The sequence below is a fragment of the Ovis canadensis genome, chromosome 7 (genome assembly GCF_042477335.2).
Source record: "Ovis canadensis isolate MfBH-ARS-UI-01 breed Bighorn chromosome 7, ARS-UI_OviCan_v2, whole genome shotgun sequence".
Classification (NCBI taxonomy): Eukaryota; Metazoa; Chordata; class Mammalia; order Artiodactyla; family Bovidae; genus Ovis; species Ovis canadensis.
This window is the reverse complement of record NC_091251.1, coordinates 37,236,197-37,253,786: the sequence shown is the minus strand read 5'-3', so window position 1 is coordinate 37,253,786 and position 17,590 is coordinate 37,236,197. Positions and strand designations below refer to the sequence as shown.

Below are 17,590 nucleotides of genomic sequence, written 5' to 3'. Positions count from 1 at the left end.
AAACCATCGACTTTCTGGATGGTGCTGTGTCACGGTTCTCTGTAGCATTTCTGGATAGTATTACGAATCATAGGTTTCAAATCACCTTAACCTAGACTTCTAGTCACAAGGTGCAAGTGGAACAGTTGGTCTATAAGGCATATTTAGAGCCCTTGCATGAGGCTCATGAGAAATGACAGAAGCATGGCCTATAATTAAGACATCAGCTGTTGGCATTCCTCATGTCTTTATCCTCAGGTGGAGGATGAATACGAGGCATCGATAAAAATAAGATAAAATTCTTCAGGTGATTTCAGACAAAGTAAGAACAAAACTGAGTACCCCTCGAATCCCTAAGTCCTGAAAACCCTACATCAGCATGCAGTGGTATTTCTCTGAAAGAACCCTACAAACCCAGGATAAAATCCTGTAACAGCACTAGCTTATCATTTGCAAGTTCTCAAATTCTTGGACACAGAAGACCCTAAACCCTTCCTTAACCCTTAGAACGAAAGGGCCTCGGGTAACTTCCTCGCCCATAAAATAGATGATAAGAATATAAGGTTGGAGAACTTTTACTTAAGAGGGTCACAGTCCACAGCTAGTCCGTGTGTGTGCACTGTTTCATCTTTCAACTCATTTTAATCTTTGTGCAGTTTGAAAGATAACCCTTTTGTGATCTCTTCCGAGAAGGCAAATTACGATACTGACTAATGCTTGCAGGCCAGTGGCTGCCGCTGGTCCGTTAGTGTCTGAGAAAGCCAGAAGACTCCCTCTGCTCTAGGTATCCTGGCTTCTCACCTTTCACCTGGGCTGTTGGCTCTGAGTAGACGGGCTATTTCTGAGAGGAACCTAGTGATGTCCTGGTTCAGTCCTAGTTCTTTCCCAGTGCCCTAGACAGGAGACAACTGACTCATTCTTCCTTCTCTTCCTCTTTGAACAAGTGAGAGGTCTTCAGATATGTGTTCAGACTAAGTGCTCGTCAACATCATTTTCATACCTCCTCCTGGGAGGAGTTATCCCTTAGGGTTCTGGGGCCAGCAAATGACACAAGAATTCTAAAGCCTAATTTCAAAGAATGTCTACCAAAGATCTGTTCCACTTTCTTACAGTTCTAGTAAGGATTAATGTTAATTCAGAAAAGAAACAAGAACATCCATATTCTTCCCTCTTGGTCCAAATCCACAGGAGAACACAGACAGGACTACACTCTGAGATGTTCTGTCCCTTTATTTATATAATTATATTATGAAAGTAGCCACTGGTGTCTTCAGGCTTTGCCTCTCTAGCACCAGCATTCTCCTTCCCCTGAGTTGTGATCTTCATTCCCAGGAGAGGAAGTAGACACTGCCCTGTGTGTCTCCCACTGCGAGTCGCAGGGTAGAGTCAGGACCCAGCCACGGCTCCAGGCAGCTCACTGCCCCTTCACATTGGAACAGGCCCAGCTACAATGAAACAAAAACGGGAGATGAGGGCTACAAGCCTAGGGCCTCCTTACTAACTTATTTGTCTCCCACACCAATGACTTTTATTTAGAAACGAGTTAGTTACACATTATTGCAAGAAGAAGAGAAGAAAACAATTTTGATCTTCTGACTTTCCTTACCCCAAGTTTGGTCTCTGACATCCCTTTTGTCCTCCTTACACACACACACATACACACACACACACACACACACACTTACCAGCTGCATACTGGGTCTCTCCCACAGTTTAACATCTCTGTCCTTTGAAGCTGTTACCAGCAACTCAGGCAGCACATGGAGGGCTGTGACAGGGCCTGAGTGAATCTTAGAGGAAGAAGAAGAGGTGTGGTGAGTTCTAGAAGGACCCTTCTCAGTCAAGGGAGCAGAGAAGTTTGCTGGATCAGACCTAGAGCCTCCTCCCCAATATCTTGTGACCTTTCCCTCAAACTCACCTTTCTACGTTGCTGCGTCTTTAGCTCTGTGACTGTTGACCAGCTGTAGGTGTCAGTACATATATGTGACTCTGTCTCTGAAGTTTGAGTTGCAGGCATTTCTGCTTTCTTCTGCCAGATATTATCTGTGATCCATTCTCCTTCATCGGTGCATCTGGCTAGGTTCCACAGCATCCCATCAGAGCTGGCACACAAAAATGAGGACTCTGCCATTTCAAGGGCAGAGTTTGAGCCAGGTCTTAGACTTTGAAGAATCCACCATCCTCCCTGAGGCCATCTCTGGATTCCTTGGGCCTTCCCAACACCACTCACCAGATCCAGGTTTGGCCTGGGTTACTGATATGAGGGTATTACTGGGATTCTCTAAATTCAGATCAAATTCCAGGCACTCTTCAAACTCTCCTGATTCCTTTCGCCCCTGTGAAAGGACAGAGCATTTTGTTTAGCCTACTTGTATCACTGCTTCCCAGACAAAGTAACTGTTTTCTGCTCTGAGCTGGTCAAGACTTTTCAAAATTGTATCTGTGATACAGTAAAGTACACAGATCTTAAATGGACATCTTGATAAAATTTTACACATGTATCCATCCATGTAATTACTGCCCAAATCAAGCCATAGTACATTCTACCATCCTGGAAAGTTGCCTCCATGCCCCTTACCCTATCACCACCCCCAGAGTGGACAATATTCTGACTTCTGTCACTATCAATTAGTTTTGCTTGTTCTTGAACTTCATTTAAGTGAAATTATATAATATGTACTCTTTTGTGTCTGGCTTCTTTCACCGGGTATAATGTCTATGAGATATGTCTGTATTGTTCCAGACTACTGCCCATAGTGACAAGAGACATGAAGATAGTGCAATTAAGAAAATGCCTAGGTCGATCACTTCTCAGCCTTTTGGCTAAGATGAAGTGTAGTTTAGGGGCTTCCCAGGTGGTACAGTGGTAAGGAATCCAACTGCCAATGCAGGCTTGATCCCTGGGTCAGGAAGATCCTCTGGAGGAGGAAACAGCAACCAGCTCCAGTATTCTTGCTAGAAAAATTCCATGGACAGAGGAGCTTGGTGGGCTACAGTCCATGGAGTCTCAAAGAGTCAGATACGGCTGAGCTACTGAACACCCACCTAGGTTTATGATTTCCCACGATTCTTTTAAACAATAGAATCCTCTTTTGTATCAGTGAAATCATACAAGGAAACCCAATATAAAACACTCTTCAGTAGAGTTCCAGTTGAAGGAGGAGAAGGGGATTTGGAACCAACTGAGAAGGCAATGGCACCCCACTCCAGTACTCTTGCCTGGAAAATCCCATGGGTGGTGAAGCCCGGTGGGCTGCAGTCCATGGGGTCGCTAAGAGTTGGACAAGGCTGAATGACTTCACTTTCACTTTTCACTTTCAGGCATTGGAGAAAGAAATGGCAGCCCACTCCAGCACTCTTGCCTGGAGAATCCCAGGGATGGATGAGCCTGGTTGGCTTCCATCTATGGTATCACAGAGTCGGACACGACTGAAGCGACTTCGCAGCAGCAGCAGCAGCAGCAGCTTTTCACTTCCTTCCTCTTTTACTCAGTCATGGCCTCAAGACTTTAAAATAGTAGTCCAGAGCAAATGGTTGTTTTAACACACACCCAAACAGAACTTACTGAGAAAGGAAGAACTTGAAGTTTCATGGACTGCAGGACAAACACACCATAGTCCTGGTGGGTGGACAACATCATAGGATCTTCTGAATAACTTTGCCTGGTTTATGAGAAAGGAAGAGGCTAAGCCCAGGAACACCCCTCCATAAGACCCCAATGTTTGTTTCAGTTAGACCCAACCTCAGGGTAACTGCTAACCCACTTTTCCTTTTTCTCCAGCCTAAGAGAAAACAGCACTTGGGGTCTTACCAGATTACAGCAGGCTCCTCACCGGGCTTCATGTGCAACAACTGCAAATCCGCTTTGGCCAAGATGAGGGAGTGAGCATCAGGGGCCAGGCCTACACTTGTCAGGAAACCTAAGTCCTCCTGAAGAACTCGGGTCAGGCAAAGACTGAAGTTCAAACAAGGCACATGGACAAGAAAGAGTCTACTTTAGTCCACGTCTCTCGGGCTCCTCAGTTCCCCATGAATTCCTCAGAAGTATAGTACAAAACAAACTGTATCACCGTCCCTACAAATTGCCTTCTTTCTGCTTCTCTCATATCAGTATTTATCATAGTATCACCTTAATCGCTCTAACGAGGAATCTCTAACATTTTTGTCCTTTCCTTCCCTCCTGACCTGATCGATAAGCACTGCAGAGTCAACTTTCAACATATGCCTAAATCTTTTTTCCATCTCATCCCTGTTGCCCAGATTAGGGCCCATGTTATGTCTTCCTGGGACTATAGCATCATCTGTAAATGTGGTCGCCCTACCTTTAGTATCTCCCTACTACTATCCATCCTCCACATGGCCACTAGAGTTCTCTTTCTACAGTATTGTAAAGTAAAAAAATAAAAAATAAATAAATAAAAATGTTAATCAAAAATAAAATTCAGATAATTATTCTGCTCAAAATTCTTAGCCTGGCCCCAGTGTATTATTTCAACGCAATACCCCACGACCACTCGCACCAGGAACCCAAAGACTTAGTTATACTCAGAAAACATCATGTACTCTCACACCCCTGTGCCTTTTATTAATGCTACCTCCTCTTCCTAAAACACCATTCCCTGCCCTTACTTTAAGCCCAATCTCAAACAGCCACTCTTGTAAACAGTCAATTTCTTAAACTCTGCAATGCCAGGAATTTTATATAATTTATTATAGCAGTGATTACTCCACATATTGTTGGCAGTTTACTTATATTCATATTCCTCTACTGTGAGCTCCCTTAAATACAAATTAATTTCAATCTGGTTCATGCTGCCTGGCCCAGAACTTAGCATACAGTAAAAACTTGATAATTATTTTAATTGACATAATGAGGAGCAGAAAACAATTTCCCAGGGACCTTTTCCCTGCTTACTAACTAATATCCTGTTGACCAAGTTCAGAAAGAAAGAGGAGAGATTTAAGCAAAATCCCAGGTTTAACCACGTCCATTAACCCAGCCGCCTCATTTCACCTGACATTTCTGGGTGTTGAACTCTTCTGCAGTTCCACGTGCCACTCGCTGACTTTTTCATTAGCACTGACAACAATCAAGGTGTTTACTGAGTACCAGAGCAGAGCACTGATGCAGCCCGGTGCCTGGAAAACACAGTTCAGTGCAGTTCAGTCGCTCAGTCGTGTCCGACTCTTTGCAACCCCATGAACCACAGCATGCCAAGCCTCCCTGTCCATCACCACCACCCGGAGTTCACCCCAACCCATGTCCATTGAGTTGGTGATGCCATCCAACCATCTTATCCTCTGTCAGCCCCTACTCCTCCTCCCCTCAGTCTTTCCCAGCATCAGGGTCTTTTCCAATGAGTCAGCTCTTCGCATCAGATGGCCAAAGTTTTGGAGTTTCAGCTTCAACATCAGTCCTTCCACTGAACACCCTTCTGAGGAACCAGGATTAATGTGTCCACACCCACCACCCTCTTCTACACAGAGGCTTCTACACAACCTCTGACCCTAGCACATGCCACCAGATACACAACCAGGGCAGAATTCACATAAAACTGAAGTTTACTCCACTCACCTGTACTGTGACCACAGCCTTAGCTTCCTGCCACAAGGTCAGTTCCCCAGCTTGATTCCCAGACACTGCTGCAGAACCGTCTGGGGCCCAGGCCACAGCAGTGATGGCTGCAGGACTCCTGGGTCTGTATGTGTCATCTGGAGAAGAAAGGAAGTGATTCATTAGGAGCTGGACCGCTGCTGGGGTACAAGAGGAGAGAGCAGGCTACTCTTGAATTTCTTGGTCCCACTTACACACACCACCCCCCTTTCACACCTTGCCTCTCTCCACACCTCACTCACCTGCCTCTTCGGGCACCTGCCAGAGCCGTAGGGAGCCATCCTCTGAGGTGGTCAGCAGGAGGCCTGAGGTCTCTGAAACAGCAGCTGCACTGACTGGGCCACTGTGACCCAGCAGAGTGTGTGTTTGAAACACCTGAAAGAAAAGGATGGAGATAGAAGAGTGAAGAGTTGACACAACAGGAGACTGTCCCACTACCCCCTCCCATGGCCCCCAGCCCAGTCCTTTCAGGGAACTCACCAAGAGTGGATGCCACAACCGTGTGGCCCCATCCAATCCAACAGTGACCACCAGAAGCTCCGACCCCGGCTGACCTGCTGGTAAGATGCAGAGGCTGAGTCAGAAGAAGGGGAGGAGGGAAGAGGCAGCAGGGACTGGAAAGTGGCTGATATCCCAGTACCTGCACGGGGCTCCAGAGCAGCCACACAGTGGCTGATGGGTGCTGAGTGAGCGGGGATGCTGGTCATCTCCACGCCCTGATGGTCCCACACTTTCAAGGTCCCATCTCGGCCCACAGATACCACGTGCTCCTCCTGCCCCAGGAAACAGGATCAGAGAAGAGTCACACTGAGCAGGACGTGGGAATTATGGTTCCCATCACAGAGGTGCGGGCTGAGCATTAAGAGCCTAGAAGCTGCTGTCAAAGAAAGAGGACAACACGGCAGTGGGGCCAGGGGGCTCAGGGCTGCCATCCCGCCGCAAGGCCGTGACACTAGGGTACCGTGTCTTCATGCTCTCCCTCCCCTCACACCGAGCCTCAGCCTCAGCACCCTAACCCTGCCCTCATTCAGGCCCATGCATCTCACTCTTGGTACTTCTTCTGACTTTAGGATTAGATACCCCGTGCATCCAGCCTCCCAAAGTCCCCTTAACCTTCCCAGGGACCCCCCGTGATCTCTCCACCGCCTTCTCACCACGGCCACCACGGCGCTCACAGCATGCTGATGACCCAGGAAGTGACCAAGCTGCTGTCTCGACTCTGGGTCCCACAGGGCCACGGAACCATCGCTGGAGCAAGAGAGCTGCAGAGCCAGAGGGTGGAGGAGCAGATTTAACCAGCACCCCTGAGGCATCTCTCTGTGCTTATAACGTAGGATGCAGGGCAGTAAGCCTTGTGATTAAGAGCAATGGTAATCCTGCGTTCTCATCCTAGTTCCACCATTCATTACTTGGTGACCAGTTCATCTCTCTGGGCCTCAGATTTCTCATCTATTCAACCAAGATAAGGACAGAATACCTAGTGATATGGGGCTGAAGCATCTATATACAGGACTTAATACACTGCCTGGTACATAGTGAGCACTGAATAAATAGTAGCTACTGTCCTTGTTATTAACATAGTGTCAGTCAACAGCTCTGTCGCACCCTGACAAAGGTGAAAAGTCTGCAACACCCAGGAGAGATCTGTGCCTAGAAGGCAGGGGCAGGACAGACTATGACAAGTCTATTCAACTGTTACTCATTTCTTTTTGAGAACAACAGTGATTCTGTGTTGGGAAACTAGGCTTTACCAACCCTGAGTGCATAAATTGAGACTGATTTTTCACTTAAGACCAAAGAAATCATAGCAATACACATCTCCTGCAGGAACAGGGCATCCTAAGCCCTTAGAAAGACAGCTCCGTGTTCCTGTTAGGAGCATGGGCTTTCTTATCATAAAGTTTAGTGGCTCACCTTCTTCATTTACATGACCTTGGAAATGGTCTTTAATCTATCTGAGCTCAATATCCTTGTCTATGAAACAGAAAGAATAGCAGTAACTTCTTTACAGGGTGTTGTAAAGACTACATGAGGCAACACATGCTAAGGCCTTAGTCCAATGTCTGACATATACTAAGTGCTCAAAAAGTGCTCTATTATATTGGGTGTTAGAAAACTATATTAATACTATATTATTATAAATGAGCGTTAGGAATAGGATGAGGTAGAAAGTGTTGACCTCCCTCTCCCAGGAATCCTGCTGAGCCCAATACCATCCCAACCCCTTCACTCACCAGGAGGCTGTCTTTGGTCCAGGCACAGCCAGTGACCCAGTCTCGGTGACAGGCAGAGAAGGAGCAAATCAGAACAGGGGCTTTAGGTGTTCTCACATCCCAGCAGAGCAGACTCTGGACACAGGTATCAAGAGAGGAAGTCGTCAGGATAGTAGGACAGAGGTAGGAATAGCAGGGCCATCTCAGGTAAGAAGTTTCAAGAAAAGAAGGAATAACAAAGGAGGGCGGGTGGGCAGATCCAGTACAGGAGGTTTAGGAAAGCAAAAAGCCAGGGGAAGCAGTAGGAAGAAAGCTGCTAGGGAATCCAGGACCAGAGGGGCTGTGGGCCCCCAAGGGGCTGGAGGTCCATGGGGAGGGGCGTCCAGGGGTGCATCCTCCTGAGACTCACCCGATCCCTGCCCCCGGTGGCCAGCCTGCATCCCTCAGAGCTGAAGCTGCAGCAGCTTACAGGGCCCTCGTGCCCCCGGAGCTCAGTGCCGTGAGGAAAGTCTTCTGTCTTCTGCGGCAGCATCAGCAACTGCCTTGGCCACAATCGCACTGTGAAGTCCTCTGCATTGGAAATGGGCAGAGAGGAAGATTTCTTGAAAAGAGGAAGTGAGACAGGCTGGAAAGCCAAAGACAAAGGTGATCCTGGGGGCTGAGGGTGATGTCTCAAGGCGCAGCTCCAATGGAGGGACTCTGTGAATCACACTGAGACCTGGGACACAGGTCTGTCCCACGGGAGGTCACAGGACAGGAATGGCAGGACACTCAGCTCCAGCCCTGCAGTTCTCTCTAACCACACCTCCACACTCTCCTCTGCTAAAGTGCCCAGTGTCACTCTGACCAAGCCTCCAACCTAGAAAGAACTAAGGCCATCCTGCATTTTCACCTCAACATCTCCTTCTCTTCTCCTAAGGGAAACTCTTCACATGGCAAAATCCCCACTGGGCAGAAACTCACAGGGTTACAGGGTTTACAAACGCATCCAAGAATCAGGGTTAGGGAACAAGAAGAAAACAGCCTAGACTGATTATGCAAGATAAATCCATTTAAAAACACTCTGAACACAGTCAAATATGGTTGAAATGGTATGTTTTATGTTATGTGATTTTTACCATATTAAAAGTAAAGTTTAAAAAATAAGTAAATAAAAGCACTTTGAAAGTTGGGAAAAAACAGTTATACAGGTGTATTTTCACACACACATATATACATATGAATTGAAGAAATGTATTCATATATTTAAAAGAAACAGTGACTCACAACCCTGCCCACTGTACCTGAGGCAACGGCCAAGAGTTCCTGGGAGGTGGCCAGTCCCAGCACAGGCTTCCGGTGTCTGGACAAGAGCCAGAGGGACTGAAGGGAGCCCCCCTGGAGCAGCCAGCCCTGCAGGGCCTCATCTTCGGCACCACTCACCAACAGCTTAGGGCTGAGCCAGGTCAGGGCAGACACTGCCACATCAAGCGCTTGACCCTGAGCCCCCTGGGAAGCTAGAGAATAAGAGACAAGAGAATAAGCCGCTTGCACAGGGGGCCAGAGCTGGGCAGGGGCAGAGGTGGGGGTTTCTTTCCAGGCTCAAAGACTCCAGCCCTCCTCCCTTCGGTACCTGAAGAAATTCTGTAGATCCGAATGCCATCTGCTCGGTACCCAACAGCCACCTGATCACCATCTGGGCTGAGAGCCACGGAGAGGGCAGGAGAGAGGTGTGGGGAACCAAGGCACCCACGGGGCCGACCCAGAGACCCGGACCACACCTGAACCTGCGGGCCGAGAAAGGGGCTTAAAGATAACCCACCCTCTTCTCCGCCCCTATTAAAGTCCTCCCTCCAGAAATTCATCTGGAGAGCTTCTGTGCACACACCCACAGCCCTCTCCATGTAGCTCTCCAGCCAAGCCCCTCTAGACTCCTCGACAAAGGCCCCACCCTCACACAAATATTTCCATTTGCTGCCCCCTCCTCATACCCCACCACCAGCTCTCGGTAACCTGACCTTGCCGTCCTCTCCAGCCGTCAGTAACTGGCACCCAGCTCGCAGGAAAAGGGCGGCAGCAACAAATCCTTGGTGGGCAGGGAAGGCAGCCAGCCGTGCCCCCTCCTGCCAGGCCCACAGCTCTACCATCCCGTCCAGCCGGCCCACAGCCACAACCCGCCCGGGCACACCAAAGGCCAAGGTACGGACAGAGGCTCCAGGGGCCCCCAGTTCCTACACAAAGAGATAGAAACTGGAATGGCAGGGCCTGCTCTCAGCCCAAACCCAGAGTGAGCCAGGATGCCAGTGCCTGCCATTCCCCACCTTCCACTCCACTCTCCCGTGCTTCCCGCCACAGGGCCACCTAGCTCCTCTCACCTTGATGACTCTGAGCCCATCCACATGGAAAAAGCTGAAACTACCATCCCAGCTGCCAACGGCTATCACCTGTCCTTCTGGGTGGAAAGCAACGCAGTTCAGGGGCTTGGGACAGGGGTGCTGGGAGGCCAGCTGCCCTCGGACTACATCCCACAGCTGAAGGAGAGAGAAGGGGAAAAGGACACGGGATGCTGAATAGACGTCTGAGCTGCTGGGTCCCAGAGCTCCAGGGGCCACCTCGTCCACTCCCCAGCCCTCAGCAGGCCAAGCAGTCAGAGCCTCTGCCCCACTGAGAGAGCCACCTCATGGGGCTGACACCACGTTTAGGGCCCTTTTCACCACCACAGGCCCCTGGCTGTTACCTTCAGGCTTCCGCCCAGGCACACGGTGGCCAGCAGCCGGCGGTCTGGGCTCAGGCAGCAGCCAGTGATCTGGTACTGGTGAGCTTGGATCTGGAGCACCCTACCCCAGGGAGATAAGGTCAGAGTCCGCTGGCCACAGCCTCCCTCCTCATTCTGGGCTTCCAACAAACAGGGAGGGCCCTCATGCCGAGCACGGGGACCCCTTACCGACAACCGTGCTGCAGGTCCCAGAGCTCCAGGAGCCCATCAAAGGCAGTTAGAAAGAGGGCGTCATCCGAGAGGAATGAACAAGAGGAAACCCCATCACCGCCACTCACCATCGACCTCTCCTCCTGTGAAAGTGAGCAGAGAAGTCACTCAGGGCACTCCCTTGACCACCCCATGTCCAGCTCCCCCAAGCCCCAACCAGCAACGAGGCAATGGCTAGAAGAGCTGAAGCCCTTGGCTCTCTACAGTCCCTGCTGAGTCTCAAATTATGGCCCTCTGGCCCCACAGCAGGGACACTTGTGAAAAGTGCAAAGCTCTGGGCCCCACTCCAGACCCAGGCCAAGCTCGAACAGGTTCAAGTGGGACCTCATGATCCAAGTGAGGTCACATCGTCTCCCCCATTTCAAACCCCATAAGCATCCCCAAGTCACAGAAGATTCTGACTGGTCTGAGTTGGGAATGACCTTATACACATACATATATTTGGGGGAGAAGGGTTGACACGGGTGGAAGAGGAGAGAATGACTGGCTGGGGGGCCCACCTCTCCAGCCTCATCTACTAGGACCCTCCCTTACCTGCACTCCATTGCAATCACTGCCAGCAGTTTAAGGACACATTCCCCCTGATGTTTGTGCCCAGGCTCCACACTCAACCTGGAACGCCTGCCCTTCTCATCCTGTGTCCTCTAGTACCTACACAGTTCACTTAGCTCTTATCTATGTCACATGGCTACATTCTGGTTCCCTTTTTAACCTTCTATGCCTTAAATTTCAACAAAACTGACCACTTGGTGGGCAAAGACAATGTCCTAAGTCCCGTGTTTCTTTCAGTGCTTAGTACACTGCCTTCAAAGCAAAGTCCAGAGCAAGCATTTGCTGTAGGATTGATTTTTTGACCAAGCCCTTGGGATCTGATGTAAAAGTAAAGTTGCTGAATCAAACAGGGTGATAACAGGTAGGTTTGGCTTGTCTTGGGCTTCAGGGCAGGCCGGGAGGCTTTTCTGAAGGTAAACTCTGCCCCGTCTTGAGTGTCATACCTGCCAGGTTCTCAGGTCCAAAAGGTAAACTGTCCCATTGGCAGTGCCCACGGCTGCTCTTTGCCCGTTAGGGGAGAAGGCCACGGCTGTGGGGGAGGAGGAAACTGCCAGGGACAGGCTGGATCTACAGAAAAAATATCAAGAAAAGGTGGAAATGAGGGACCAGGGGCAGGATGTGCACTTCTCTGCCTGAAGTCCCCTCTCACTGTGACTCCAGTCTGTTCTTTATTCTCTAGTTTCAGAGAGGGCTGCAGCTCGCTCTGGTAGGGCTTGTCAGCATCTGGGATCAAGGGTTTTACCTTTGCTGGTGCCTCAGGGTCTGAGGTTTATTAAGCCAACACAGCACACACTGGAGGTGCTGTCGCTGGGAGAGCCGGGGGGCCTGGCAGCAAAGAGGCGAGTCCAGAGGCTGGTTGGCTACCTGCTGGTGCAGGAGCAGCGGGTACTGGCTGAGGATGGGAGCCTGCTGCCTCAGGAAGGTGTGAAATGCAGCAACATCAGCCTCAGGAAGCTTCTGTTCCTCGCCAGGGACTGAGGAAGCTAGAGAAGAGATGCAGAGAATCACTGCAGAGTCAGCCTTGACTTCCATGAACCCCAGCACCAAGCCAATCATATAATGTGTCCAAAATGCTAAGTCTTAAAGTGTGGCCCTCTGGTTCCAGATCAGGCACATCTGTTAAAACTACAAAGCCGGGCTTCCCTGGTGGCTCAGTAGTAAAGAATCCACCCGCCAACGCGGGAGACACGGGTTCGATCCTTGATCTGGAAAGATCCCACATGCCGCAAAGCAACTAAGCCCGTGCGCCATACTATTGAGCCTGTGCTTTGGAGCCTGGGAGCCTACGCGCCCTAGAGCCTGTGCTCCACAACAAGAGAAGCCGCCGCAGTGAGAAGCCCGTGCACAGCAACCAGAGAGGAGCCCCCTCTCACTGCAGCTAGAGAAAAGCCCAAACAGCGATGAAGACCCAGCACGGTCAAAAATAAACAAGTAAACAAAATTATTTTTTTTTTAAAGTACAAAGCTTTGGGTCTCACTCTAGACCTAGGAAACCAAATCTGAGGACCCAGGTATCAGCAGTTTGAACAAGTTTCCCAAGTAATTTTATGCCCACTAAGATTTAAGAGAGCTGAGTAAAAAGTCTCCTAAGAATCACGTGCTTACCCTCATGGCACTTTTTACCTTGGACTAGAAATCAACTGCTCCTCCATTACAGCTCCCTCTGAGCAGGACCCCACAAACACACCCAGGACCCCACAGCTTGGAGAAGACTCTAGCCCGTAACTCATCTTACTGTAGAGGGCATGGGCCTCCAGGAGCTGAGAGGTCAGACCCTGTTCCAGGTGTGCAGCCACCACATGCAGACTGGTGAGGAACTTGGCAAGAAGGCCACGGTTCCCGCTCTGGAGCTGGAAAGTCAGACTGAATTCATTAGGATTGTGACAAGGCTGGTGAGGAGGGACAGTCTAGTCTTGGACCCTGCCCGTGCAGCTGATACTTAGACTTAGGAGCTGGGACAAAGGACCTGAAGGAGGAGGGCTGGAAAACTGAAAGAAGAGAGGTACAGAGAGTGCGGAAGGCAGGTAACAGCCGTGGGGATGGTGGGGGCAGTTGGGGGAAGAGGGGGCTCAGAACGGCCAAAGCAGGTCCTTGGGAGAAGGTGCCGATGGGCTCTGGGGACTAACCAGGTGGTAAGGCAGGTCTGCCAGGGCTTCTGGAGGGCACCTTCGGAAGGTACCTGAGGCATCAGGGTCACACGTCTTCCAGAGCTGAGCTGCAGGTGTGGGTCACAGGAAGAGACACTGAGATGAGCTCGGCCCTGAAGCATCTCCAAAGATCACATCCCTCAGGCTACAGTGAGAACCATCCTCTCACTGGGGTGGCAGGTGAGGAGGCCAGCCGATGGGGAGCACCAGGCCCCACGCTCAGTGCCCCCGGGGGTTAACCAGGCTGCAGTCACCTGCAGTGAGGAGGTGCGCCGTCTTCTCCGGCTCCGGCCTCTTCCCATAACGACACCTGGCGGCCGTTCTCAGGGGCCCATCCTGGAGGCAGAGCCGGGCTCCAGGGCGCTCCAGGGGTCCCTCCCCTAGCAAGCTGACCCCGTGTGAGGGAAAGAAGGCAAGAAAAGAGGGAGAAGGCCTGTCAGTAAGCAGCGTGGCACAGAGGTGGGCTCCCAGTCCCACCTCAAACAGTGGTAACTTGAGTGACAGCCATGCAGGGTCTGGAGACAAGAGTCAGGGGCTATATATACCAAGAGAGGAAGAGGATGAAGAGAGAGGGTCACAGGGGCCCTGCCTCAAAGACGGGGAGGCACAGGTCAGTGGGAGCTCAGTGAGGGCACTTGTACCTGCGCAGACTCTGGATGAGGTAGGCAAATGGGCCCATGGGGTAGGGGTCCCCGCTGTTACTAGCAGCCACTGCTTCTTCCCAGGTCTTGGTGCCCCTGGGAAGGATCTGCCATGCACTCAACACTCCATGCAACTGGTCCACGGTCAGACCTGAAAACCCAAGGTCACTCAGGCCCTAAACCAGGCAGCATACCCATGCACACCTAATCCCTAATCACTCCCTGCACAGCTTGCTGAGACTCCAACAGAACCAAGGTCATCCAACCCCTGAGCCCACTCCAAGCACTGACCGCTGCGTGTGGCCTCAAGAGTGGCCAAGGCTTGGGAAAGGACGTCGGGGCCATGCTCCTGCTCCAGGGTGCCCAGGACGTGCTGCAGCAGCAGAGGGACGGTGGCTGGCAGTGTCCGGAGCCTCTCGGAAACCTAGGGGAGGACGCGAGGGGCCTCCATCAGCGCAGGGAAGGGGAGAGGCAGCTTCGGTGTGGGTAGGAGATGGGGCAGCAGGGAAGAGCGTGGGAAGGGATGAAAAGGAAACACCGGTGGGAGGGAAGCAGGTTGGGGGTGTGGATGAGGAGTGGCGCCACTCCTCAGGAGGAGGGTGGGAAGGGGTGAGGGATGCGGATGAAGAGGTTGAATGGAGAATGGGAAATGGGGTTAGGATACAGAAGATGAGGAGTGAGGGGTCACATCCTCAACCGACCTGCTCGTAGAGCGTGAAGAGCCTCAGGTGATCGGTGACCAAGCGCAAGTACAGCGGCAGCACAGACCCCCGCTTCACCAGCAGCAGCCGCATCTGACGAGACTCCGAGGGCTCAGCTCTGGACCAGAGAGCCGGCCCCCGGCCACCGCCCTCCACTCGGGCACCAAGCCCAGTGCGGGCAGCCTCTTCTCTGAGAGCCCTCACAGGGGAGAGACCCACCGTGTCGCTCAGGACACAGCCATCTTTGCCCGGCTCTGCTCTGCCCAGCTCACCCCACTCTCCCCCCACACCTGCTGGTTCAGCCCACCCAGATAGATAACCACAGCCATTCACCAGGGGAAAAGGACCAGGTAATATTATCAGCAATCACAGTCCTCTTCCCCTGCACAGACTTCCTGAGAAAATGAAGGAGCTGGTCTGTGCAGGGCAGCTGGTAGCTTCAGCACTCAGATCCTCACAGCTCCCAGATTCAGCCCTCACATCTATCAGCCCCAGCCTAGACCCAACCTGGTTGTTAAACGGTGACTCCTCCAGCCGCTTCCCATACAGGGCCAGTTCTTCTCGCACCAGCCGGGCCCGGGCAGATGGCTCCAGAGGCCCCAGGGCCACCACGTGGGCACCCTGACTCTGCTCAAGGGTCTCCCCCAGGCCAGAATCACTGGACACGCTCAGCACTAGGTGCACCCGCTGTGAGATTTGGACAAAAGGGTAGCGATGAAGAAGGAAAGCGGGGAGAATATTGTTGGAGAAGCCCCTCTCCCTACATCATCCCACCTCGCCTCCTTCTCACACTCACCCGGGGAAGGGTCTTTGGGATCCAATCCGAGATCAGCTGCCCATGCTGGTCCACCAGTCTGTCAGCCCCGTCGACGATCAGCACCAGAGGCTGGCCAGTTTTCAGGGACTCAGCAGACTTGGGCAGTAGCCTCTGCTGCAGCTCCCACACCAGGCCCCTGTGTGCAGAGGGGGGAGGGCCAGCGTCAGCGGGGGTGGTATCAGGGGCTATCAGCAGGCCGGTCTAGGTGGGGGAGAAACACACCGGTAGGTGCTGGGGAGGGCACTTGGCTCCTCCAGTTGGCTATGGAGATAGGCACAGAGGCGTCTGAGCAGGGTGAGGGCAAGACTGTGGTCAGGGCGGGCCCCTGAAAAGTGGAAGAAGACTAAGGGGGCCACTGTGGCCCCATCCAGAGCCTGCAGGGCTGACACAAGGGATGCCTGAGGGGGAAGAGAACAGAAAACATGGTCACATACGCCAACCTCCGGTGCCCCACCTCCTTAGCCCTCCTGAGCACACGCAGTCCTCCCTCCCTCCCGTCCAGGCCTCTGGGACCCTGTACCAGGAAGGCGGTCTTGCCCTGTCCCGACTGCCCGGTCACCAGGCTCAGCCTCCCCTGGTGCTGCGTGAGCTGCCGCACTGTGTCCTGAAGAAGGCGTGGCCGGGCAGGACTCGACGGCTTCTTTAGCTGCTGAAAGGTGGCCTGGACCAAGTCATCATCTGGGATGGGCACTGGCTGCTCCGGCTGGGCTCCAGGCTGAGGGCACGTGGGGCAGTGACTGTCTATGTTTCCACACTCTTCAGGACCCCAGGCCTAAAACTTACAGCACCCCCACCAAGTCACTTCCCACCCAGGACCACCCTACCCCCTTTCCAACCCCCGGGCCACCAGCACTCCTGCTGACCTGGAGGTAAAGCTTCTGGATCATATTCCACACATCCTGCAGAACCAGCTGCCCAAACTCCTCCAGCCCCCCGACATAGGGCCGGCCAGCTGCCACACCGCCCCACTCACAGCGGTATCTGTGGGCAGAGCGAGCACAAGCAGGGTCAGAGCAGGCCTGGCCCACCCCTCATCGCAGCTCTCCAGGCAGGTGCTCCCTACCTCTCCCAGCTCACCTGCGACAGGTGATCCCTTCCTGTCTGCTCAGATAGCTCTTCAGTTCTGAGATCCGATGGGCAGCCTCTTCAGACTCAGAAATGAAGTCCGATTTCCAGGCATCTGGCACAGAGCTGACCACCAAAGACACCCCAAGAGTGGGGCTGGATTCAGACCAAAGCACCGCTCCTCCGCCGGCCACCAGACCTGGCTGTGGTTCCCTGAAACCCCTCAAGAAACTGTTCCAATGGAGATCTCCCACCTTCAGCTGCAAAGCAAGCTCCCTGATTCCTGCTTCTCCATCCTAGGCACCCTCTCTTGTACTCTGAACATTAGGAAGAGAAGACACCCCCACTGAGCCCATCTGGCCTTCTGTGAAGGTACCTGAGGAAGCTAGAATCCCGGAAGTAGAGGAGAGGCTGGGCAGAAGGCTGCAGGCGGAGGCCCCGATTCAGGAACTGCATCACCTCCATCTCTGTCACAGAACGACCTGCAGGGTACTGCTGGGCCTGCAGGGAGAGGGCAGGGAGCAGGCGGGTTCAGTCCTGGTCACACTATCCCCTCCAGTGAGACCTGCCATGACCTGGGGCACTTCACCTCGGTAACGTTCCCCTCTCTCTCCAGACACTAGCCAGTAAAAATAGAGCTAATAGCTAACGTTTATTGAATGCCTCTCACAGGTTGGACATTTTTTTGAGCCTTCTTGAAATAGATTTCTGATTCTCATAATAACCCTGCAATGTAGACATCACTGCTTCTCCTTAATATAGGAAGAAGCTGAGTCTAGATTAGTATAAACCATTTTCCATTAAGCCTCACAATGACAGAAGAGTGATCAGAACCCAGCTCTGTCAGATGGCAAAGCCTAATCAGACCGACCGCCTACCTCTCGCATCCTGTGGCC

The 17,590-nt window shown here is 52.1% G+C and overlaps 1 protein-coding gene across 10 annotated transcripts in view; it reads right to left on the bottom strand.

Annotated features, from left to right (window-relative positions):
- Positions 1-1,191: 1,191 nt before the first annotated feature.
- Positions 1,192-17,590, bottom strand: part of TEP1 (telomerase associated protein 1) — a 40,883-nt gene continuing 24,484 nt past the window's right edge. For 2 of the 10 annotated variants that reach the window (XM_069595833.1, XM_069595830.1), the window contains exons 21-55: positions 17,071-17,195; positions 16,707-16,820; positions 16,493-16,610; positions 16,150-16,344; positions 15,852-16,027; positions 15,609-15,765; positions 15,320-15,499; positions 14,813-14,905; positions 14,403-14,535; positions 14,112-14,262; positions 13,731-13,858; positions 13,450-13,544; positions 13,059-13,173; positions 12,066-12,306; positions 11,767-11,890; positions 10,730-10,854; positions 10,523-10,622; positions 10,161-10,316; positions 9,804-10,016; positions 9,419-9,572; positions 9,090-9,302; positions 8,216-8,376; positions 7,828-7,941; positions 6,748-6,855; positions 6,234-6,366; positions 6,074-6,150; positions 5,836-5,968; positions 5,555-5,691; positions 4,994-5,118; positions 3,791-3,934; positions 3,545-3,641; positions 2,210-2,315; positions 1,898-2,103; positions 1,665-1,769; positions 1,192-1,424 (exon numbers count right to left, since the gene is read on the bottom strand). In XM_069595833.1, the coding sequence (XP_069451934.1) occupies positions 1,302-1,424; positions 1,665-1,769; positions 1,898-2,103; positions 2,210-2,315; positions 3,545-3,641; positions 3,791-3,934; positions 4,994-5,118; positions 5,555-5,691; positions 5,836-5,968; positions 6,074-6,150; positions 6,234-6,366; positions 6,748-6,855; positions 7,828-7,941; positions 8,216-8,376; positions 9,090-9,302; positions 9,419-9,572; positions 9,804-10,016; positions 10,161-10,316; positions 10,523-10,622; positions 10,730-10,854; positions 11,767-11,890; positions 12,066-12,306; positions 13,059-13,173; positions 13,450-13,544; positions 13,731-13,858; positions 14,112-14,262; positions 14,403-14,535; positions 14,813-14,905; positions 15,320-15,499; positions 15,609-15,765; positions 15,852-16,027; positions 16,150-16,344; positions 16,493-16,610; positions 16,707-16,820; positions 17,071-17,195 (4,875 nt within the window). In that variant the 3' untranslated portion in view covers positions 1,192-1,301. Of the gene's footprint in view, positions 1,425-1,664; positions 1,770-1,897; positions 2,104-2,209; positions 2,316-3,544; positions 3,642-3,790; positions 3,935-4,993; positions 5,119-5,554; positions 5,692-5,835; positions 5,969-6,073; positions 6,151-6,233; positions 6,471-6,747; positions 6,856-7,827; positions 7,942-8,215; positions 8,377-9,089; positions 9,303-9,418; positions 9,573-9,803; positions 10,017-10,160; positions 10,317-10,522; positions 10,623-10,729; positions 10,855-11,766; positions 11,891-12,065; positions 12,307-13,058; positions 13,174-13,449; positions 13,545-13,724; positions 13,859-14,111; positions 14,263-14,402; positions 14,536-14,812; positions 14,906-15,319; positions 15,500-15,608; positions 15,766-15,851; positions 16,028-16,149; positions 16,345-16,492; positions 16,611-16,706; positions 16,821-17,070; positions 17,196-17,590 lie in introns of all 10 variants that reach the window. The other 8 variants (XR_011258157.1, XR_011258159.1, XR_011258158.1 and 5 more) reach the window with 8 other exon arrangements.